Below are 23,836 nucleotides of genomic sequence, written 5' to 3'. Positions count from 1 at the left end.
TATTTTTAAGCTTTTAAAACATTTATTTTCTGCATCTGCTAGTTCTACTATCAGGCTAGGTTTCTGACGTTGAGTTTGCTGAAAACAATTCTTTGGAGTTGGTTTGAGCTAGAGGCTTCACAGCGCCAGGGACCCAGGTTAAATTCTGGACTTGGGTGACTGTCTGTCTATGTTGCGTTTGCACGTTCTTCCCGTGTCTGCATGAGTTTATAGAACAGTACAGCACAGTACACGCCCTTCGGCCCACGACGTCGTGCCGACCATTTATCCTAATCTAAGATCAACCTAACATTCAATTTACTGCTGTCCATCTGCCTGTCCAAGAGTCACTTAAATGTCCCTAATGATTCTGACTCCACAACATTTGCTGGCAGTGCATTCCACGCACCCACCACTCTCTGTGTAAAGAACCTAGCTCTGACATCTCCCCTATACCTTCTTCCAATCACCTTAAAATGATGTCCCCTCGTGACAGCCATTTCCGTCCTCGGGAAAAATCTCTGGCTAGCCACTCTATCCATGCCTCTCATCACCTTGTACACATCTATCAAGTTGCCTCTCTTCCTTCTTCGCTCCAGTGAGAAAAGCCCTAGCTCCCTCAACCTTTCTTCATAAGACATGCCCTCCAATCCAGACAGCATCCTGGTAAATCTCCTCTGCACCCTCTCCCAAAGCATCCACAGCCTTCCTATAATGAGGCGACCAGAACTGGACACAATATTCCAAGTGTGGTCTAACTAGGGTTTTATAAAGCTGCAGCAAAACCTCACGGCTCTTAAACTCAATCCCCCTGTTAATGAAAGCCAACACACCGGACGCCTTCTTAACAACCCCATCAACCTGGATGGCAAATTTGAGGGATCTATGTACGTAGACCCCAAGATCCCTCTGTTCCTCCACACTTCCAAAGAATCCTGCCTTTAATCCTGTCTTTAACAGGGTGAACCTGGTGCCCCTGTGCAGCTGGAAGTATTGGGAGTTGGTATTGTTGGTCCATACGCTCGCCATGGGAGCGTTGTATAGGAGCTTAACCCAGGAGGTGAACCCTGTTCCAAGCCCAAACCGCTCCAGTACCTCTGAGGTATTTCCATTCGACTCTGTCGAAGACATTTTCTGCGTCCAGTGAGACGTTCACCTCTTGTGTTCTCTCCCCGGAGGGGGTCATTATCACGTTCAGCAGGTGCCTGATGTTCGAGGTAAGCTGTCTACCTTTGGCGAAGCCCGCCTGGTCCTCTGTGACCACCTCAGGTACACAGTCTTCTAGCCTTTTGGCTAGGATTTTGGCCAGTATTTTGGCATCTGCGTTCCGCAGTGAGATGGGTCTGTATGACCCACATTCCGTTGGGTCTTTGTCTTTCTTAGGTATCAGCGAGATTGAGGCTTGTGCTAGCGCGGGTGGCAGTGTGCCCCTAGCTAGCGAGTCTGTGAACATCTCCCAAAGGTGCGGGGCCAGAGTTGTCGCGCATTTTTTGTAGAAGTCCGACGGGAATCCTTCCGGTCCCGGCGCCTTCCCCGCCTGCGTGGAGCTAATGCTGTCCATGATCTCTCCCAATGCTAGTGGTGCTTCTAGGCCCCGCTTTCTGCCCTGCCCCACAACTGGAATGTCCAGTCCATCAAGGAACCATTTCATCCCAGACTCATCCCTTGGGGGCTCTGAGGTGTACAGCTCTTGGCAGAAGGCCTTGAAGGTCTTGTTAATCTTTTCTGGTTCTGTTTCCAACGTGCCTCCGGTACCCCTGATTTGTGCAATTTCTCTGGTGGCTGCCTGCTTTCTCAGCTGGTGTGCCAACAGGCGGCTGGCTTTGCCTCCGTGTTCGTACAGGGTCCCACGCGCCTGGTGGAGTTGGTGCACTGCTTTCCTGGTGGAGAGCAGGTCAAAGTTCCTTTGTAGCTCTTTCCTCTCCGCCAGGAGCTCCACGGTCGGGGCCTCGGAGTATTTACGGTCTACCTCCAGTATGGAGTCGACCAGCTTCTGCCTTGCCACCCTTTCCTCCCTATCTCTTTGCGCTTTGAAAGTGATGATTTCCCATCTTAGTACGGCCTTTAGTGCTTCCCAGAGCGTGGAGGGTGAGACCTCCCCGTTCTGGTTGTTCTCCGTGTACTCCGCTATGGCCCGCGCTATCCTTTCACTGAAGGCCTTGTCAGCTACTAAGGCACCGTCCAACCTCCATCTGGGGCGCTGGGCCCTGCCTGTCTCTAGCCACACGTCCATGTAATGTGGAGCGTGGTCTGATATCACAATTGCGGAGTATTCCACTTTGTCTATCCCTGGAAGCAACGTTTTCCCCACCACAAAGAAGTCAATTCTGGTGTACACGTTGTGTACTGGGGAGAAGAAGGAGAATTCCTTCTCCCCCGGGTGGGCGAACCTCCAGGGGTCCACCGCTCCCATCTGCTCCATAAAGTGACTGAGTTCCCTTGCCATGCTTGAGGTTTTCCCCGTTTTGGGGTTTGATCTGCCCGTCTTTGGATCCTGTACACAGTTGAAGTCCCCCCCCCCCCCCATGATTAGTCGATGCGTCGCTATGTCTGGGATTTCTGCCATGGTCTTTTTGATGAAGCTCATGTCGTCCCAGTTGGGTGCGTACACGTTGACTAGTACCACCGGTGCCCCATCCAGGGCCCCGCTGACCATGATGTACCGTCCCCCTGGGTCCGTAACCCTCTTTGTCGCCCTAAACATCGTCCTCTTGCCGATCAATATCCCCATCCCCCTGGCCCTTGTCCCATAGCAGGAATGGTAGGTTTGTCCCACCCAGCCCTTTCTTACCTGCAGTCGGTCCTGCTCTCTCAGGTGTGTCTCTTGGAGGAAGACTATGTTGGCCCTCATATTTCTTAGGTGGGTGAGGACTCTGGATCTCTTCACTGGGCCGTTGAGGCCTCTTACGTTCCAGGTGACTATCCTGGTGGGGGGCTTCTGCCCCCTTGCTCCTGTGGGATTAACCATACTTATCTGGTGGACGCGCCCCTGCCCTCCGGGGTTTCCCTTTGTTAGGGGGGCGTCCAGGATGGCTGCTGTCGCTGCTCTCTCCATGCGGTACGGTCTCTGCGCTCCGGGGTTTCCCCTTGTCCTGGGGGCACCCGCCATGGCCGTCAACTGTGGTCCGCCACGCGGATAGTCCCCTGCACTCTGGGGCCTCCCTTCGCCCAGAGACCATACTGGGTGGGTGCTTGCAGCAGTTCCTTGTTTCGAAGCCCTTGGTTGTGGCACTTTGTAGCCCTGCTCCTTTTCTAGCCTCTTTTGTCCCTCCTTCCCTGCATCCTCCCTCCCTGGTCTATCGCTCCCTGTGTACCCCCCGCCCCCGGTCTCTCCCTTTTCCCTCCTCCCCCGTATACCCCTCCTTTGCCCCTCTTTCCCCTGTTCCTGTCCCCGTTTGCTCTCCTGACTCTGATGGGTGTTCCCCCCCCTCCCCTGCCTGGCGCCTTCCCCCCTGTTGGGGGCACGCTGCGGCCCTGCTTTGTTGCGTGCCCCCGGCGGTAGCTTTACTGCTAGTACGGTGGCCCCCCTCTCGGGGGTTACTGTCTCGCTTCTCCCCTGCCTGGCCTCTACGGTTTTCTGCCCATTCTTCCCCCATCCTACCCTGCACTCCTCTCGCTTGCTCTCCCTTCTCCATTACTCTCGTTCCCTCGTGCTGGGGCCTGGCCTCCCACCTGGAGCAGTCCCTCGGGCAGTGGTTTGCTCATTGTTCAGGGTGTTCTTGCCGTGGGGGGGGGGGGGGGGGGGGGGGGGGGGGGGCTAGCAGGCATTGTCTCACCCCTTCCCACCCCCCAGTCGGCATGCCGTTGCCCCTTGCCCAGGGGCCCCTCGTCCCTACCCTCGCTGGTGGTTTTCCAGCCCGTGCTCCTCGGCAAACTTGTTTGCCTCAGCGGGGGCTGTAAAGAAGTATTCCCTGTTTTGGTATGTGACCCAGAGTTTCGCTGGGTACAGCATACCAAAACGCACATTGCTCCTGTGAAGAGCTGCTTTTGCTCTATTGAACTCTGCCAGTCTCCTGGCTATATCTGCCCCAATATCCTCATAAATTCGAATGGCGTGACCTTCCCATTTGCAGGCTCTATTTTTCCTGGCCCAGCGCAGGATTGTCTCCCTATCCTGGTACCGGTGCAGTTTAGCTATGACTGCTCTCGGGTGGTCTCCTGCCTTGGGCTTCGGGCGCAGCGACCGATGTGCTCTGTCCATTTCTGGTGGGTTGGGGAAAGTTTCCCTCCCCACTAAGTTGCCCAGCATCTCGGCCACGTATGCTGTGGTGTTTCTACCCTCGATCCCCTCTGGCAGGCCCACTATCCTGACATTTTGCCTTCTCGAGCGGTTTTCCTGGTTGTCTACTCTGCCCTTCAGGCTCCCCTGTGTTGCACCGAATCTCATCACCTCTCTCTCCAGGGCCGTGACCCGGTCGCTCATGTCAGTCGCTACTTTCTCCAGCTCCTTAATGGTCGCCTCCTGGGCTTCCAGTTTCTCCCTTGGGCATCCAATTTCTCCTCTAGTCTGGTCAGGGCCTGCTGCACCCCTGACATGGCCCTGGCTACCGGTGCCTGCACTGCGGCCTCTATGTCTGCCTTCGCCTCTGCCTTGTTTACCTGCTGATGCTCCCTCAGCGCCTCGACAAAGGCTGCCTTCCAGTTCCAGCTCCCCCCTGGCCCTGGGGGAGAGTGCACCTGTCCAGCTCTTTTTGATGCGGCGATACTTCCGTTCTGTCGCCTCGTGTGCTGATTCGCTCGCCTGAGCTGACTCGCCCATTGCCCCGTCTGCCTCTGGTGCCACTTCTCCCTCTGCTTTGGCTCCCTTCTGGCATTTTTTCTCCCCCTTCTCTGTCTTCTTTTCTTCCCTTGTTTTTCTTTTCCGCACCCTATTTTTTTTTTTTTGTTTCTTCCCTTTTTCTTCTCTCCTCCCTTCTTTCCTTTACCACTTTATTTTTTCTCTTTTATAGAACTCCTCGCAGATGGGCTTGCTTTGTGTGAGAAAAGAGAGTGCAAAAAGAGAGTAAATAATATATTCTCTCCCCCCCACCCTCCCCTCTCTTTAACAGTTTTCTTTTCAGAGTTTTGTTTTTGTAAAAGTTCTTTTTTTCATCCTCTCCCTCACTCACCCATGGTAGAGAGAGAGAGAGAGAGGCTTCTGGTCCATAGTCCCTTTGTTCCTGCCTCGTGGTGGTCACTGCCGGTTGGGTCGGTCCCCGCTGCTCTGTCCGGGGCTGCTGCTCGTCGCACCCCGCGCTCTCCCGGTGGGGGTGGTTGGGTCGCTGGTCGCTCCCTCCTCTCCGCAGGCTCAGCCCCGCTTTGGTCCGGGCCGCTGCCGCTCCGCTCCTGGCCTGCGCTCTGGTGCCCCGGGGAAGGGGAGGGGGGAGGACCTGCCTACGCCAGATCGCTCCGCCACCGAGGTTCCCCTGTCACTAATTTCGCCGCGGCGGGGGGGGGGTGGTTGTATCTTCCCCTTCCCTGCTTTTCCCGCTGCGGAGAAAAAGGCCCCAACCTTGTTGCCCTGCGGGAGCCCCTTTCTGTGCGACCGCCCCGCTCGCCAACCGGAAGTGTTCCCCCGCTCACCACAAACCATTTGCAGTAAGGAGGTTTCAGTCATTATTTGGGAGGTTGAAGTTGCCCATGACAACAACTCCCAATAAAGTGACTGCTCCTTTCTTATTTCTGAATTCCACCCGTAATGACTCGGTAGACAAACCGTTCTCGACTACCTCCTTTTCTGCAGCTGTGATGCACTCCTTAATTGACAGGGCCACTCCCCCATCTCTTTTACCTCCCTCCCTATTCTTCTCAAAACATCTAAACCCCGGAACATCTAATAACCGTTCCTGCCCATGTGAAATCCATGTCTCCGTAATGGCCACAACATCATAGTTCCAAGTACTCATCCATGCTCTAAGTGGATCTCCCTTATTCCTGATACTCCTGGCATTGAAACAGACCCACTTTAACCCATTCCACTGAGTGCAACATTGCCCTATCAACTGTCTCTCCTTTCTCTCAACACGCTGCATAGTATTTCTGCCTGTTCAACAGCTACCATATCCTGTGATCCATAGCTCTGGTTCCTATCCCCCTGCCAAACTAATTTAAACCCTCCCGAAGAGATCTAGCAAACTTCACACACAGGATCTTGGTGCCTCTCCAGTTTAGGTGCAATCCGCCCTTCATGTACAGGTCCTACCTCCCCCAGAAGGTATCCCAATGATCCACATATCTGAAGCCTTCCCTCCTGCACCAGCTCTGTAGCCACGTATTCAGCTGCACTCGCTCGCTGTTCCTTGTCTCACGTGGCACCGGTAGGAATCCTGAGATTACTAAGCTGCTGGTCCTGCTCTTTAGCTTCCAACCTAACTCCCTTAAATCACTTTTTAGATCCTCATCCCTTTTCTTAGCTATGTCATTGGTGCCTCTGTGCACGACAACTTCTGGTTGCTCCCCCTCCCCCTTAGGAATCGTATAGACTTGATCGTGACATCCCTGGCACCCGGGAATCAACATACCTTCCGGGAGTCTCGTTCGCGACCACAGATTCCCCTATCCGTTCCCCTAACCATTGAGTCTCCTATCACTATTGCTTTTCTATTCTCTGCCCCGTGCGTGCGCCCCCCCCCCCCCCCCCCCCCCCCCCCCCGGTAGGTCATTTTCTCTCTCTCTCTCTCTCTCTCTCTCTCTCTCTCTCCCCCTCCCCCACAGGGGAATGGCCACGGAGGATCCCTGCCCTGTCTGCCCTTTTCTTTTCCTTCCCCTGACTGTAACCCGGCTACTCTCGTCCTGTACCTTGGGTGTGGCTACCTCCCTGTAACGCCTCTCTATCACCCCCTCTGCCTCCCCGATGATCTGAAGTTCATCCAGCTCCAGTTCCTAACGCGGTCTCTCAGGAACTGGAGTTGGGTATACTTCTCGCAGATGTAGTCAGTGGGGACACCAGTGGTGTCCCTCACCACCCACGTCCTACAGGAGGAGCATGCAGCTGCCCTAGTGTCCATCCCCTCCGATCTGAATTCCCAAAAAGATTTAAAAGGAAAAAAAAGATTAAACGCCTGTGAGGCCCTTAAAAAATATATATATATTATATACTGCTGTTGCTCTCTCAAGTGAACCCTCTAAAATTGGTGATTCTGCTAAATGATACAAAGATAGCTTGCTGCCCCAAAAAACAAAAACAAAAAAAAAACAAACAACTCTTACCTTACAGAATGTAGCTGCCCTGTGAACCAACTGGAACTCCGCCCTCCGACTCTGCTCCCAGTCAGCTGAACTCTCCGTAAACTCTCGGCTCCCTTCACACTCTATGAGGAAATGTCGGAAATGAAAGGAGCACCTTGCTCCCTCCTCATCTAACTCCCTCAGTCACCAAACTCTCACTATAGCACTCTAAGCACACACATTCAGCACTCCAATTTCCTCTGGGTACTCCGGTTTTCTCCCACAGTCCAAAGATGCGCAGATTAGGTGGTTTGGCCACGCTAAGTTACCCCATAGTGTCCAACGGTTAGATGGGGTTATGGGGTTACAGGGATAGGGCGGGGGAACGGGCCTAGGTAGGGTGCTCTTTCGGAGGGTCGGTCCGGACTCGGTGGGCTGAATGGTCTCCTTCTACACTCTAGGGATTCTATGAATGTGATCTTTCAAAGCCATTTTGGTTATGTCAAAGTTGGACATTGTTAATAAAAATGAACAATACAAGTAAATTAATCGTTTCTTCTATTTTTCCTGCAATTCATCCATCTTCTAAGTTTATATTTTGTCAGCTGAACAATTGTCTTTGATTTAGAATAGAAATTCCTTCCATTTTCCCATTATGTACAAGATAACCAAATTATTTAATCAATGTGCGTGCTTTAGCTAAAAGTATGTAACCAACTGTGACAAATTAACCTTGCATGGGCTGTACTTTCATGAACTAACTAGTGCAGTTTGAGGGACCTAATTTGTATTATTCAATTACTGATTAATGGCAGTTCAATCGTATGAAGATTGCTTACAATATTAGCATCGGTAGTTAACGTGTGCTCTATTTAAAAAAAAAAGTTCATGCTACTTGCTTCCTTCACATTTTCTGTTTCCAATCACGAAAATTCTGATCTTATAACCTGAAGAAATTAAGTTGTATCTTTGGGTTTTCTAGTTTGAGTCATTTTTACTGCCCTCAAAAAATAATTTGGTAGGCCTATATAATTACAACTAAATAATGATGCATTTTATTTACTCAATCTTTTTTGTAAATTCAAGATGACAGTAAAGTCTGATGTTGAAATTATTTACTTTGAACAATTTTTCTGCTTTCTCCAGATGAGACCGGCAACAGTTGCACAGGTACGGCCTACAGGAATTCCTAATGGGCCAACGCTTGGATCATCACTGCCTACAAACTCTATTTCTGGTCAGCAGCCTCATGTCACTCTAACCAGAGTGCCTGATCGCATTGTTCAGCCTGGTATCCGTCCTGTCCCTCCTGGACAGTTAATGGCTAATGGACCTTTTCCTGCTGAAACATCTAGAGGCCCAGTAACATGCAGCACTATGGGAATGCTGGGTAATACAGACACTATTTCTATAGGCAATAATCATGTAACAGGAAGTGGAAGCAATGGAAATGTGCCTTACCTGCAGCAAAACGCACTAACTCTACCTCATAACCGCACAAACCTGACCAGCAGCGCAGAGGAGCCGTGGAAAAACCAACTTGTTAACTCCACTCAGGTAAACAATTGCTTAAACAGCCTTGAAACCTCAGTATTATTTTGTTTAAGAACTGATTTTGTGTCATCTGTTCAATTCAAAAAATTGTTTCACCCAGTTTAGCAGTGGCCCAGCATTGTAAATGTTTGACAAATGTATACATTTTTTTAAGGCTGTAGCTAGTAGGGTAGACAAATTATATATTTGTATTTCCAAAAGATATTTAATAAGATGTCACTCAAGAGGTTAATACGCAAGAGATAGGTTCATGGAGTTGGGTAATAAGTTAGGATGCATGGAAGATTAGTTGACTGACAGAATGGACTAGGCACATGGGCAGCATCGTGGCACAGTGGTTAGCACTGCTGCCTTACAGTGCCAGGGCCCAGGTTTAATTCCAGCCTTAGGTGACTGTGTGGAGTTGGCACATTCTCCCCGTGTCTGCGCGGATTTTATCCACATGCTCTGGTTTCCTGCCACAGTCCAAGGATGTGCAGGTTAGGGGGGGTTATGGGGATAGGGTGGGGGAGTGGACCTAGGTAGGGTGCTCGATGGACCGACTGGCTTCCTTCTGCGCTGTCAGGATTCAAGGCATTTTTGAATTGGCAGACTGTAACTAGTAAAGTACCACTAGCATCAGTTCTGGGGCCTCAACTATTTGAAACTATGTTAATAAAATAGACAAAAAGATTGAGAATATTATATTCATGTTTTCTGATGACATATTTTGGTGGGAATATGAGTTGTGATGAGTATGCAAAGAGGCTTCAAAAGAATATAGAACGGTTAAGTGAGTGGACAACAAGGTGGCAGATGGAATATTATATAGGAATTCTGAGGCTATTCACAATAGTAAGAATTTTTTTAAAGGTACTAAAAGTTTACATTCAAGTATAGCAAGTATGAAGGCAAATGGTGTGTTGGCCTTGCAACGGGATTGGAGTACAAAAACATGGAAGTCTTGCTACAAGACTTTGGTGGGACCACAACTGGTGTATCGTACACAGTTTTGGTCTCCATGTTTAAGGAAAGATATGCTTGCCTTTAAGAGAGTGCAGTGAAGGTCCATTAGGTTCTTGAGCAGGTTGCCCTCTGATGAGAGACTGAGTCAGTGTGAATGGGAAGAACATATTTCTCTTAGCAGAAACACCAGTGACTAGGGGGTGTAGATTTAAAGTGATTGATAGAAGGATTAGAGGAGAGATGAGGAAAAATGATTTCACTCAGAAGATGGCAGAAGCCTGGAACTCGCTGTTTGAAGGGTAGTAGAGGCAGGAATTCTCAATTTATTTAAAAGGTGTCTAGAAATACACCAGAAGTTCTGTAATCTCCTGGGCTACGGATCAAATATTGGAAAATGGGTGGCTCCTTTTTATGGCTGGCACAGATATGATGGGCAGAATGGCCTCCTGTGCCAGAAATTATTGTAAATTTTCTGAATATCTAAAAAGGAGGAATGTGTAGGAATTTGGGGAGAGCAGGGGAGTAGCAATACAGGAATTGCTCCTTGGGAGACCCTGCATAGCCATTATGGGCCGAATAGCCACTTTATGTACTGTAATGATTCTAAATTTGGCCTATACCTTCTGGAGTTTGAAAGAATGAGAGGTGATCTCATTGAAGCTTATGTATTATGAAGGGGCGTGATAGGGTGGGCATTGCAAGTTGTTTCTCCTGGGTGGGGAATCTAAAAAATGGGACACAGTGTCAGTATAAGGGGTCAATAATTTAAGACTGTGATGAGAAATTCCTTCATTGAGTGGTTGAGAACCTTTGGAACTGTCTATTACAAAGGATTTTGGATGTTCTGTTGTTGCATATATTCAAGGCTGAGATAGACTTGCAAAATTGAAGGATATGGGAATGATTGGGAAAGTGGAGTTGAGGCAGAACATAAGCCATGACCTTTTTCTGCAGCAGAACAAATCTTTCCTTAATTGGCAGATAAGTTTGTTTTGTTGTTATCCCAAACCCCAAGGTTTGTGTATAGCAATACATTGATCTTAATTCTTTGAAAAGCAAATATTTTAATATGTTGTATTTTGGCAGGCCTCTTCCATGACCCCATAATTTTGAGCTAATCCAAATCTCTGTTACCTGTAACTCGCACCAAGTCCCTTTCACCTATCATCTTGGTGCTTACTGATCTACATTGGCAACCAGTCCAGCAACACCTCAATTCTAACATTCTCATCCTTGTCTTTAAATCCCTCCATAACTTCACCCTTCTTTGTATCTCATCCAGGACTACAACCCATCAAGATCTCTTTGCTTCTCTAATTCTGGCCTCTTATGCACCCCCATTTTAAATCTCTCCACCTTCGAAAGCCACACTTTCAGCTGCCAAAGCCCTAAGCTCTGGAATTCCATCCCTGAACTTCACCCTTCTTACCTCTCTTTTCTCCCTAAATCCTACATCGTTGGCCAAACTTTAGGTCATCTGCCCTAATAACCTCCTGCGATTTGGTGTCGCGCTTTAAGTGCCTTGGAACGATGTGCTATATTCAAGCTGATATATAAATGCAAGTTGTTGAGTCGCATTGTTCTCTCACCCTCAACCCAAAAGTTTTTATTAGTAGAAAATGAATTAAAACATTTTTACTTTAGAAATGAAATATTTTGTTGCATTTTAATATTGAAAATATAACTGCACTATGTTTTCAGAAACAACTCTTACACTTATACAGTATTAACTATGATAAATAATTTGTGTAACTCAACCAGTTTCCTAAATGAGCAGGTAAGTGGCAAGGATATCTCTTCTCCAGCCAAACGTATTTAATATGTTCATTGCGTTTCTAGTGAAAATGCAGCATTCCCATTTTACCATCTCCTGACCATCTGGTCACCTAACTTCCCTTTTGGCCCTCAAAGCTAGTTGACATTGTCAATGGTTTTGTAGTAGCGACCCCCCCTAAACGGGTGAGGTTTCGAAGGGTTCTGTGGCCTGATCGGCCAATCAGGCCACAGCACGGTGTTGGGGAGAAGGGATGGGGAGCTGCTGTCCCAGCACAATCGATCCTGGAGCTGTAGAAGTTGGTAGCACATCTTATCACTCAGAATAACTATACAAATAAATAGTTTATTGTACTTCAAACCTGATGGCTGCCAATCAATCAAATGTTACATTGGCGACGAGAATCATCGGAAGCGTCTTTGAACCGCTGTACAAAAGACGAAATTGACCTTGTGTTCAATAATTAAAGTCTAGCCAGTGAATCACCAAAATGCATCTTTATGGTAAATTAGAGCGTAGGATCCTAACTCCGAAGAATGTCTGCAGTATTTTTTCCAGGCAAACTAGATGGGGGAGGAAAAGGGAAACATATTACTTACAACCTATGGAGCCCAAATGTATAATCTAAACAGGGCTTTGGCATCTCCACACGCCACAGACACAGTCTTTCACAGAGTTAGTAGGTCTTGTGTAAGGACATTACCATCCGACTACAAGATAGCAGAACACTATGATTATGGACTCTAAATGACACGGTAAGAGACTAGCGAGTGGAGTGAATAACACTGCAATACAGAAGAAACTGTTGGCAGATTCCGAGATAATCCCTAAAGAAGGCACTGGAGATTGCTCTAGCTATGGAAAGTGCAGACAAAGGTGTTCTAGCGTTTCAAAGCATGCAGGGCGGTGACATCCATCAGGTCTGGAAAGGAGCTGCCAGTGGCATCAAGATTGAGGGCACGGGGGTTAATCAGCAGAAAAATACAGAAAGTGAGAGAATACAGACATATAAAAGATTCAGTCAACAGCCCAGGAGTAGTGAAGAGTGCGAGAGATGTGGGGGCGGGGTCACTCTCAGGAGAAGTGCCGAAGAAGCTGTGTGTTTGCCTGTGATAAAAAAGGGCATGTACAGTGCAAGTTCAGGAATAAGCGGGGCCTGCCCAGTGAAAGCAGGTCAGCAATCCGGCTCCATTGTACCGCATAGAAGGTAACCCCGTGAACGGACCAAACGTATTTAGATTGAATAATATAAAGCTGGGCAGAGTAGCCCCCATTATAGTCATGTTAATGGTCATCCACTCAAGATGGAGGTAGACACTAGAACCTCCGCTGCAGTGGTTGGAGAACAAACCAACTGATACCTCCAGGGAGGGGTTCAACCCCAGTGATTAAAGGACACGGCAGCCAAACTGGCCTTCATACACAGGCGAGGCTATCAAGATCATAGGGACAACAGCAAGCCACCTGAGTTACAGGCAACAAATGTCAGAAATGGTATTGGAAAACAATGCAGAAGGAAGCATTCAAACAAATTAGTGTATTTTGACCCTTCTAAAGAAATAATACTTGCAAATGCATCTCCATATGGAGTTGCCGTTGTTTTGTCACTTACAATGAATAATGGGATAGAAAGTCCCACTTCCGGTGGCGGCTATGAGTAAGTCGCACATTTGGTGGATCCCGCTCGGGTCGGACTTTTGGACCTTTCCCCCAATTTTTTATCGGAATTGATTTGAAAAATCGATAATAGAGGCAATTGTGTACTGGATTCCCACATTGGTGCATGGAGAGGAGTATTAGAAGTGCTCGCAAAGGCAGAAACAGAAGGACAGAGAAGGCTTGGGCTGAAGCTGCAGTGGGAGAAAGCATGGCGGATGACCGGACCTCTGGCTTGTCGACCCAGCGGTCAACGGAGCAGCTGATGCAAGTTATCCAGGAGGGCTTTGGCAAGCAGAAGCGGGACTGCTTGGTCCCGATTAAAGAGGCAATTGCACGGCTGGAGCTTAGATTGGATGTCCAAGATCGGGCGATCCAGAAAATAGAGACGGCACTGGCTGACCAGGAGGAACATCAAACTGCAGTGGAGTTGGAAGTGGGGATGTGAGAGACCAGCAGAAAAGACTCCTGGAGAAGGTGGAGGACCTAGAGAATAGGTCCCACCGGCAGAACTTGAGGATCGTTGGGCTCCCGGAGGGGTCCGAATGAGCGGACCCAGGGGCATACATAGCGGATATGTTCGAAAAGCTGCTGGGGGATGGGGCATTCTCCCGTCCCTTGGAGGTGGACAGGGCTCACAGAGCGCTCGCGAGGAAGCTGGGAATGCCCCCGAGGGCGATGGTGGTGAGATTCCACAGGTATTTGAATAAGGGGCGTATTTTACAGTGGGCCAAGCAGACACTGAGCTGTAAATGGGAGAACAGTATCCTGCGGATCTATCAGGACCTGAGTGCGGAGGTGGCCGGGAGAAGAGCGGGGTTTAACCAGATCAGGTCAACCCTTTTTAAGAAAAAGGTGAAGTTTGGACTGTTGTATCCGGCCCGTCTCTGGGTCATGTACGAGGAGCAACATTTTTATTTTGAGTCGCTTGAGGAAGCGCTGGACTTCGCGAAAAGGGAAGGACTGGTGGCAGACTGAGACCTTTTGAACTTTGCTGTAACGTTCATGTTTTTAAAAGTTTCTCGTTTTGTGGACGCTATTTGTAATGCTTTCTGTATTGATTTGGGGTCAGTCGCAGAGTTGAGTAAGTTAAAGTTTACATTTACACTGATGGAGGTGTGTTTGTTTAGATGCTGGATCTCTTGCTTGATCTTTTCTTCGTTTAGCATTTTGTTTTCTGTCGGGCAATTGTGTTGGGATTGTTTGTCATCTGAATATGTGTGTATGAGCGGGGGTGGTGGTGAGGGAACAATAGGTGGGAGAATGTCGGGCGCCAGGGGTGTGGGCCACCAAGCTAGCTGGGTGGGCTAGCTCACAGAAGTGTAGTGGGGGATGAGCAGATGTTAGGCTTATCAAAGGGGTCGATTTGCATTGTGCCTTTACTGGAAGGGGGGGGGGAATTGTTCTGCTGACGAGGGTGGGACTGTTGCTGAGGGACTGAGGAGGTCGGGGGTGGAGGCTGCCTGGGGGCGGGCCAGTGGAGGCGTGGGGCACGGGTTGGAGACTGGCCCAAGAAAGGTGATGGATGATCGGCGAAGGGGGTGGGGGCGCGATGAGCCCCCCAATTAGGCTGATCACCTGGAATGTACAAGGGCTAAATGGGCCGGTCGAGGGGGCACGTGTGTTCGCGGTTTGAGAGGACAGAATACGGACGTGGTAACTGCAGGAGGCGCACCTTCGAGTAGCTGACCAGATTAGATTAAGGAAAGATTGGGTCGGACAGGTTTTTCACTCGGGACTCAACTTGAAGACTAGAGGGGTCGCGATCCTGACCAACAAGTGGGTGGTGTTTGAGGCGGGAAGAATAGTTTTGGATGTGGGAGGCCGTTACGTTATGGTCAGTGGGGAATTGGAGGGGGTGCAGGTGGTACTAGTAAATGTGTATGAGCCAAATTGGGATGATGCGGAGTTTATAAAGAGGATGCTGGGGAAGATACTGGACCTGGATTGGCATAAATTGGTCAAGGGAGGGGACTTCAACACAGTTATTCATCCTCGTTTAGACCAGTCAAGCTCAAAAACGGGCAGGGTGCCAGCAATAACAAAGGAACTAAAAGGGTTCATGGAGCAGGGGGACGGGCCCACAGGGCGAAGGTAGACAGGACAGAGGTGGACCAACTGGTAAAGGAGATACTACAGATCGATAGGAGGTATGCAGAGAACCCAGAGGCAGGGCTTTTAAGGGAACGGCGGAGGCTGCAGGCAGAGTTCTGCTTGTTAGCCACAGGGAGGGTGTGGAACAGCTGAGAAAGGCGGGGGGTGCGATTAATGAGCATGGAGAGAAGGCCAGCAGAATACTAGCACAGCAGCTTAGAAAGAGGGAGGCAGCCAGGAGATAGGGAAAGGAAAGGGTGGAGATGGGAACCTGGTTGGAGACTCAGCAGGGATGAATAAGGCGTTTTATTGTATGGGTTGGAACCCCCAACGGGGCCGGAGAGATTGAGGCACTTCCTAGGGGGGCTGAATTTCCCGAAGGTGGACGGGGAGCTGGTGGATGGGCTGGGGGCCCCTATCGGGATGGAAGAGATAGCGGAGGGTCTGAAGCACCGGGGCCGGACCTGTATCAAGTGGAGTTCTCTAAATAGTTCTCTGGGATATTGGGGCCGCTGTTGATGAGGGCATTCAATGAGGCAAGCGAGAGAGGGATGCTTCCCCCGATTATGTCACAGGCCACGATTTCGCTGATCCGGAAGCGGGACAAGAACCCGGAGCCGTGTGGGTCCTACAGGCTGTTATCCCTATTGAATGTGGACGCCAAACTGCTGGCCAAAATTTTGTCCTCTAGGATTGAGGATTGTGTTCCGGATGTTATTGGGGGGACCAGACGGGGTTTGTTAAGGATAGGCAGTTGGTGGCTAATGTAAGAAGGCTATTAAACATGATCATGATGTCCCCGGAAGGTAGGGAGGCGGAGGTAGTGGTTGCAATGGACGCAGAGAAGGCCTTTGATCGAAGTAGAATAGGAATATCTGTGGGAGGTACTGGGACGGTTCAGATTTGGGCGGGGCTTTATTGACTGGGTCAGGTTGCTGTATCAGGCTGCTGTGGCGAGCGTACGGACGAATAGGACAACATCGGACTATTTTAGGCTGTATCGGGGGACGAGGTAGGAATGCCCCACTGTTGTTCGAGTTAGCCATAGAGCTGCTGGCAATTGCACTGAGAGCCTCAGGGGGGCTGGTCCAGGGGGGGCGGAGACACAGTCTCACTTTACGCAGGCGGCCTGCTCCTGTATGTATCAGACCCGGCAGAGGGGATGGAAGAAATCATGAGGATTCTGGGGGAATTTGGCCGGTTTTTGGGGTATAAACTAAATAGGGGGAAAAGTGAGATGTTTGCGGTCCAAGCGAGGGGACAGGAGAGGCGACTGGGGAAGCTGCCGTTTAGAGTGGTAGGGGGAAGCTTTCGGTATCCAGGCATCCAAGTGGTGCAGGAATGGAAACGGCTGGACAAACTAAATCGGGCCCGACTGGACCAAACGCTTTTCAGAGGTGGGACGTGCTCCCGTTGTCACTAGCTGGGAGGGTGCAGATGGTGAAGATGACAGTCCTCCCGAGATTCCCGTATGTATTTCAATGTCGCCCCATCTTTATTCCACGGTCCTCTTCTAAACGGGTCAACAAAGTGATTGCTGGCTTTGTATGGGCGGGCAAGACCCCGCGAGTAAAGAAGGGGATGCTTGAGCGGAGCTGGGGAGAGGGCGGGCTTGTGCTGCCAAACTTCAGTAACTATTATTAGGCGGCGAATATAGCCATGATCAGGAAGTGGGTGGTGGGGGGAGGGTTGGCATGGGAGCATGTGGAGGCGGCTTCATGTAAGGGCACCAGCTTAGGGGTGTCGATAACAGCGCTTCTGCCGTTCCCGGCGGCAAGGTACTCCACCAGCCCCGTGGTGGTGGCCGTCCTGAGAGTCTGGGGGCAATGGAGGAGATGTGTGGGAGCAGAGGGAGAATCGGTTTGGTCTCCAATCTGTAATAATTACCGGTTTGCCCCGGGGAGGATGGACGGGGGGTTTTGGAGGTGGCAGAGAGCCGGGATTGAAAGGATGGGGGACATGTTTATAGAGGGGAGCTTTCCTAGCTTGAGGGAGCTGGAAGAGAAATTTGGATCGGCGAGGGGAAACAAATTCAGGTACTTGCAGGTGCGGGGCTTCCTACGTAGGCAGGTTTCAACCTTCTCGCTCCTACCACCAAGGGGGATGTAGGACAGGGTGGTTTCCAGAGGGTGGTGGGAGAAGGGAGGGTCTCTGACATTTACAAGGAACTTATGGGGTCAGAGGAGACGTAGACTGAGGAGCTGAAGCGCAATTGGGAAGATGAGTTGGGAGGAGAGATCGAGGATGGTCTATGGGCGGACGCGTTGAGTAGAGTCAACTCGCCCACAACATGTGCCAGGCTCAGGCTGATGCAATTCAATAACAAAGCACAACTCTACCCTCGCAGATTTTTTGAGGGGGGGTGGGGGAGTTCCTTTGTCTTTCTTGAAAAATCTAAATAAAAGTGTATGATCAATGATGCCTGAATTGCCTGCTATAAAAATACCGATGAAATTTTCTGATACCAAAGATGACAGATGGGCCCTCCTTCTCGATTTGTGAGTACACCCTCTCTGCATCAGTCAAGGTCGTTTAAACAAAGCCAGTGGGACTTTCTTTTTTTATATATACATTTTATTGAGGTATTTTTTGGTTTGACGACAACAACGAAATAGACAATCTACACGAATCTATAAACATAGTGCAAAAGCCGTCTTCCTCCTTTGCAGGTCCCACCTTTATTAACCCCCCCCACCCCCTTTCTGCTGACGATTAATTTTCTGCAAAGAAGTCGATGAACGGTTGCCATTTCCGGGCAAACCCTAACATTGACCCTCTCAAGGCGAACTTGATTTCACCAGGTGAGTTCACCAGGCGCACATAACAGTGGCCCGAATGAGCAGGTTCTTTGGGGTAGAAGATAGGTGTGCAAAGCAGGAGGGCCAGCGAACCATGTCCACATGTTCTGGACATGTCCAAAGCTTAGGGGATTCTGGCAGGGGTTTGCAGATGTCATGTCCACGATGCTGAAAACAAGGGTGACACTGAGTCCAGAGGTGACGATTTGCGGGATGTCGGAAGATCTGGGAATCCAGGAGGAGAAAGAGGCAGGCGTTCTGGCCTGTGCTTCCCTGGTAGCCCGGAGACGGATGTTATTAGCTTGGAGGGACTCAAAGCCCCCGAAGTTGGAGACCTGGCTATCGGACATGGCTAGCTTCCTCTGTTTGGAGAAAATCAAGTTCGCCTTGAGAGGGTCAATGTTAGGGTTTGCCTGGAAATGGCAACCGTTCATCGACTTCTTTGCAGAAAATTAATCGTCAGCAGAAAGGGGGGGGGTTTAGTTTAGATTAGAGTAGGGGGTTAATAAAGGTGGGACCTGCAAAGGAGGAAGACGGCTTTTGCACTATGTTTATAGATTCGTGTAGATTGTTTATTTCGTTGTTGTTGTCAAATTAAAAAATATCTCAATAAAATGTATATTTAAAAAAAAGAAAGTCCCACTGGCTTTGTTTAAACGACCTTGACTAGGACCTCTTGACTTGCAGAGAGGGTGTACTCACAAATCGAGAAGGAGGGCCCATCTGTCATCTTTGGTGTCAGAAAATGTCATTGGTATATTTATAGCAGGCAATTCAGGCATCATTGATCATACACCTTTACTTAGATTTTTCAAGAAAGACAAAGGAACCCCCCCCCCCCCTCAAAAAATCTGCGAGGGTACAGAATTGGACTTTGTTATTGGCTGCTTACGAATACACTTTCCAACACTGACCAGAGGCACACACATCATCAATGCAGACGCCTTAAGTCATCTTCCGTTATCAGAAAGTACACCATTCCCATCTGTGCCTCATGAAATCATCTTAGCTTTAGTTTTTTGTGATACATTACCTGTATCTGCACAACCCTGAGAGACCTGATATTGTCAAGGATATGACTCTACATGGCTGGCGTCATGACAGGATACTAGAACAGTTGAAGTCTTATCAAATAAGGAAGAATGAACTTGGCTGTGAGGACAGTATGGGGTGTGAGAATTACCTGGAAAAATGCTATTACTTGATGAATTGCACAGTGACCACGCTGGAATGTTAAAGATGAAGTTGTTGGCTCTCGTTACATTTGGTGGTACGGGATAGACACCGACATCGAAAGAATAGTAAAACAGTGTGTCCAATGCCAACTGCAACACAAATTACCAAATGCAGCCCCAATGCCCCCTTGGGAATGGCCAGGTTGGCCTTGGGTACAAGTTCATGTCAATTACCTAGACCCATTTATGAGTACAATGTTCCTGCGATTAGTGGATGTGCATTCAAAGTGTTTAGACATTTGCGCGATGGAAGTCCACAACTGCCTCTGCTACAGTGGAGAAGCTATGTCACGGTCTGCCAGAAGTACTGGTTTTGGACAATGGGGACAGCATTTATCAGTGCTGAATTCAAACACTTCATGCCATCAAATAAAATAAAATAAATACATACCACACCTTACCATCTCTCCTTGAATGGACTTGCTGTACGTGCTGTAACTTTTAAGGCAGCCATGAAAAACCAACCACCAACATCCCTGAAGTCAAAATTGGCACGTATCCTGATTACTTACAGAACCTTGCCACACATGACCACTGGTGTAACATCTGCTGAGTTAATGATGGGTTGTCAGTTAAGAGCCAGGTTGGGGCTGGTGTTTTCCAAATTTGGCAGGGAGGGTGTATTGGAGGCAAAGTGTTCAGAAGAAGAATCACAATGCATCAGCGGGTAAGACAATATTCAAAGTAGATGATCCAGTGTTTATCAAAAATTTTGGAAGTGGACCAAGTTGGGTCCCAGGTGTTGTGGTGGCCAGAATGGGCCTAGTATTATAGGAGGTGGAGCTACAAGACAAAATCCCCCCAAAAAAGCATATGGATCATTTGAGGAGACAGGAGTCACTTTGAGAACCAGTGGGGCAGTCCGCTCTGGTTTGGTTATATTGGCAGTAATGTGTCTGTTATTCAAGGAGCTGGAGAGGCGAATCGGCCTGAAGAAAGTCCAAGTACTGTTCCAGTGGGAACTCTTAAGAAGTAAGAAGGCACTGGATACTGCAAAGACTGGGCCCTGACAATATTCAGGCAATAGAACTGAAGACTTGTGCTCCAGACCTTCTGTAGCCAAGCTGTTCCAGTACAGCTACAACACTGGCATCTACCTGGCAATGTCGAAAGTTGCCCAGGTGTGTCCTGTGCATTAGAAACAGAGCAAATCCAACCTAGCCAATTACAGCCCTATCAGTCTACTCTCCATCAGCAAAGTGATGGAGTCATCAGCAAGGTATTAAGCGGCACTTACACAGCAGTAACCTGCTCTCAGGGGCAGCACGGTAGCATGACATGAAAATGAAATGAAAATCGCTTATTGTCACGAGTAGACTTCAATGAAGTTACTGTGAAAAGCCCCTAGTCGCCACATTCCGGTGCCTGTTCGGGGAGGCTGTTACGGGAATCGAACCGTGCTGCTGGCCTGCTTGGTCTGCTTTCAAAGCCAGCAAATTAGCCCAGTGTGCTAAACAGCCCCTGGTGGTTAGCATGGTGGTTAGCATAAATGCTTCACAGCTCCAGGGTCCCAGGTTCGGTTCCCGGCTGGGTCACTGTCTGTGCGAAGTCTGCACGTCCTCCCCGTGTGTGCGTGGGTTTCCTCCGGGTGCTCCGGTTTCCTCCCACGGTCCAAAGATGTGCGGGTTAGGTGGATTGGCCATGCTAAATTGCCCGTAGTGTCCTAAAAAGTAAGGTTAAGGGGGGGGTTGTTGGGTTACGGGTATAGGGTGGATACATGGGTTTGAGTAGGGTGATCAATGCTCGGCACAACATCGAGGGCCGAAGGGCCTGTTCTGTGCTGTACTGTTCTATGTTCTAGATGCTCAGTTTGGGTTCCACTCGGGCCACTCAGCTCCCGACCTCATTACAGCTTTGGTTCAAACATGGACAAAAGAATGCCAGAGGAGAGGTGCGAGTGACTGCCCTTGACATCAAGGCAGTATTTGACCTAGTGTGCCATCAAGGAATCTCAACAAAGTTTGAGTCAATGGGAATGGAGGGGAAAACTCTCCCACTGGTTGGAGACATACCCGGCACAAAGGAAGGTGGTTGTAGTAGTTGGAAGTCCATCATCTCAGCTCCAGGACATAACTGCAGGAATTCCTCAGGGTTGTGTCCTCGGCCCAACCAACTGCTTCATCAAAGATCTCCTTTCCATCATAAGGTCAGAAGTGGAGGTGTTTGCAGGTGACTGCACATTGTTCAGCACTCTTTGTGACTCTTCAGATAATGATGCAGTCCATGCCCAAATGCAGCAAGAACTGGACAGTATCAGGCTTGGGCTGACATGGGGCAAGTTACATTCATGACACGCAAGTGGCAGGCAATGATCATATCCTACAAGACAATCGCCTCTTGACATTCAATGGCCTTACCATCACTGAATCCCCACAACCAACTTCCTGGGGGTTACCATTGATCAGACACCGAACTGGACTAGCCATATTAATACTGTGGCTACCAGAGCAGGTCAAAGGCTAGGAATCCTACGGCGAGTAACTCATTTCTTAAACCTCCCCCCACACCCAAAAAAAAAATCGTGCCCACCATCTACAAAGCATAAGTCAGAGTGTAATGGAATACTCTCCGCTTGCCTGGATGAGTGCAGCTCCAAAAATATTCGAGAAGCTCATCACCGTCCAGGACAAAGCAGCCTGCTTGATTGCTCCTCCTTCCACATACATTCAAACCCTCCAGTGGCGAACAGTGGCAGCCACGTGTACCATCTACATGGTCCACTACTGTAACTTGCAAAGGTTCCTTAAGTAGCACCTTCCAAACCCACAACCACTACCATCTGGAAGGACAAGAGCCGCAGATACCTGCGAACCCTTTTACCTGGTGATTCCCCTCCCAGACTTGGAAATATATCGCCGTTCCTCCACTGCTGCTGGGTCAAAATCCTGGAACTCCCCCCCTCAAAACACTGTGGGTGTATCTGCACCTCGAGAACTGCAGTGGTTCAAGAAGGAAACTCACCACCACCTTCTGAATGGCAACTATGGATGGACAATAAATGCTGGCCGAACCAGCAGCCTCCACATCCTGTAAATGAATAAAGAAAAAGTAAGGAGCACGACTGCACCCTTGCAAGAAGAAAGTCAGGTTTAGAGAATCTAACCGAGACTACTGTTGATACACAGCCTGTTGAGTTATGTTGCTCCCAGAGGAAGTCACCAAATAGAACAAATTTATAATTAACTGTTAAAAAAATATTTATTATTGACATTGCTTTGTAAATAGTTTAACTTTTTATAGTGTGTTAATGGTAAGGGCCTTAAAGTGCGGAGGAATATATTAGCAGGCTCTTTAAAAGGTGAGGTTTTGAAGGGTCATGTGACCCATTGGCCAGTCTCGCCTTAGAATGTGGATGCGAGGGCAGAGCGTGGGCTTTCCCAACAGAATCGCATCTTGAGGTGTAGAATATCTTAGCACTTTGTATTGTTGTTCAAACCTGTTGGTCGCCAATTAATCAGATATTACAGGTTTCCTCTGCTTAGGTGCTGACTCTGCTTCATAACTGATAGAATCACCTCCTTATCAAAAGAAAGGAGATTCATGTTCCATCCATCCTATCCAATTACCAGCCCATCTCCAAACACCTTGATGAATTTGTGATCATCTCTCCATTCCATCCTTTTTATTGTAACTCTTTGTTTAAATCTCACCGCACCTGCTTTTCCCCATCACACAAAACCAAAACAGCTTCAAGTAGAAGATATGAATGGCATCCTCTGATTGTTGCATTCCCCCAATCAAAAGACTTGATACATTTATTCCATCCCTCTCCATCGCTTTTCCTCCATTTCCATTGAACTGATCTGTTGTTCCCCTCCTATCTATCCAAAATTAGCCAGAGCATCTCAATTTTATACTGTCACCTCTGAGCCTCTCTGAGGAAGATTATTTGACTCCTTCCTCCATAAATCCATAGAGTGAAAAAAGAAGCCATTCGGCCCATCAAGTCTGCACAGCCCTCCAAAACAGCACCCGACCTAAGCACAGGCCCCTGTCCTATCCCCGAAACCCCACCTAACCTGCACATCTTTAGACTGTGGGAAGAAACCCACGCAGACACGAGCAGAATGTGCAAACTCCACACAGTCACCAACACCGAATCAAACCTGGTGCTTGGCTAATCACTGTGCCACCGTGCTGCCCTCTTCCTTTCTACATCCTGTTCCCCTCAAACATTAGGTGGTGGCACTGACCCAAACCCTCCCCCAACCACCGGACTGAGTCAGTCGTGGCATACAGTTTGATGTGGATTCGATCCTCGGTCTCATCGGAAACTTCCCTCATGTCTGCTGATGATGATGCAGGGTAGCAGCAGATGCGTAAGAAGGAGAAGGGAGCTTAATATAGATTGGTGAGGAGGGTCAGACATGACACTGTTGTCAGTCGCAACATTAACTACTCCTGCCTCATTCCACAGCTGAAAGTTTCCATAATATCATAAGCAACTCCATGCTTATTAATGCTGTTCTTGCTGACTCCTGTTCTTCACTCTTCATAAAGTTCACTGTGGACATAATTCTGCTGTTGCATGTATATTTGTCCTGCTTGCCTATTACCTACACTGGCTTCCTCTAACAGCATTTTGAATCATATTCTCATCTTCAAGTACACCTCCACCACCCCTCTCCACCCTCAGCTTTCTAGTCTTTTGATTG

The 23,836-nt window shown here is 48.8% G+C and overlaps 1 protein-coding gene across 2 annotated transcripts in view; it reads left to right on the top strand.

Moving 5' to 3' along the window:
- Window positions 1-23,836, top strand: part of kdm6a (lysine (K)-specific demethylase 6A) — a 334,942-nt gene that overhangs the window by 250,669 nt on the left and 60,437 nt on the right. For both annotated transcript variants that reach the window (XM_038802080.1, XM_038802081.1), the window contains one exon: window positions 8,272-8,682. In XM_038802080.1, coding sequence (XP_038658008.1) covers window positions 8,272-8,682 — 411 coding nt within the window. The remainder of the gene's footprint in view (window positions 1-8,271; window positions 8,683-23,836) is intronic.

The sequence above is a fragment of the Scyliorhinus canicula genome, chromosome 7, assembly GCF_902713615.1.
Source record: "Scyliorhinus canicula chromosome 7, sScyCan1.1, whole genome shotgun sequence".
Lineage (NCBI taxonomy): Eukaryota > Metazoa > Chordata > Chondrichthyes > Carcharhiniformes > Scyliorhinidae > Scyliorhinus > Scyliorhinus canicula.
Note: the sequence above shows the minus strand (reverse complement) of the source record. Positions and strands in the feature narration are given on the sequence as shown.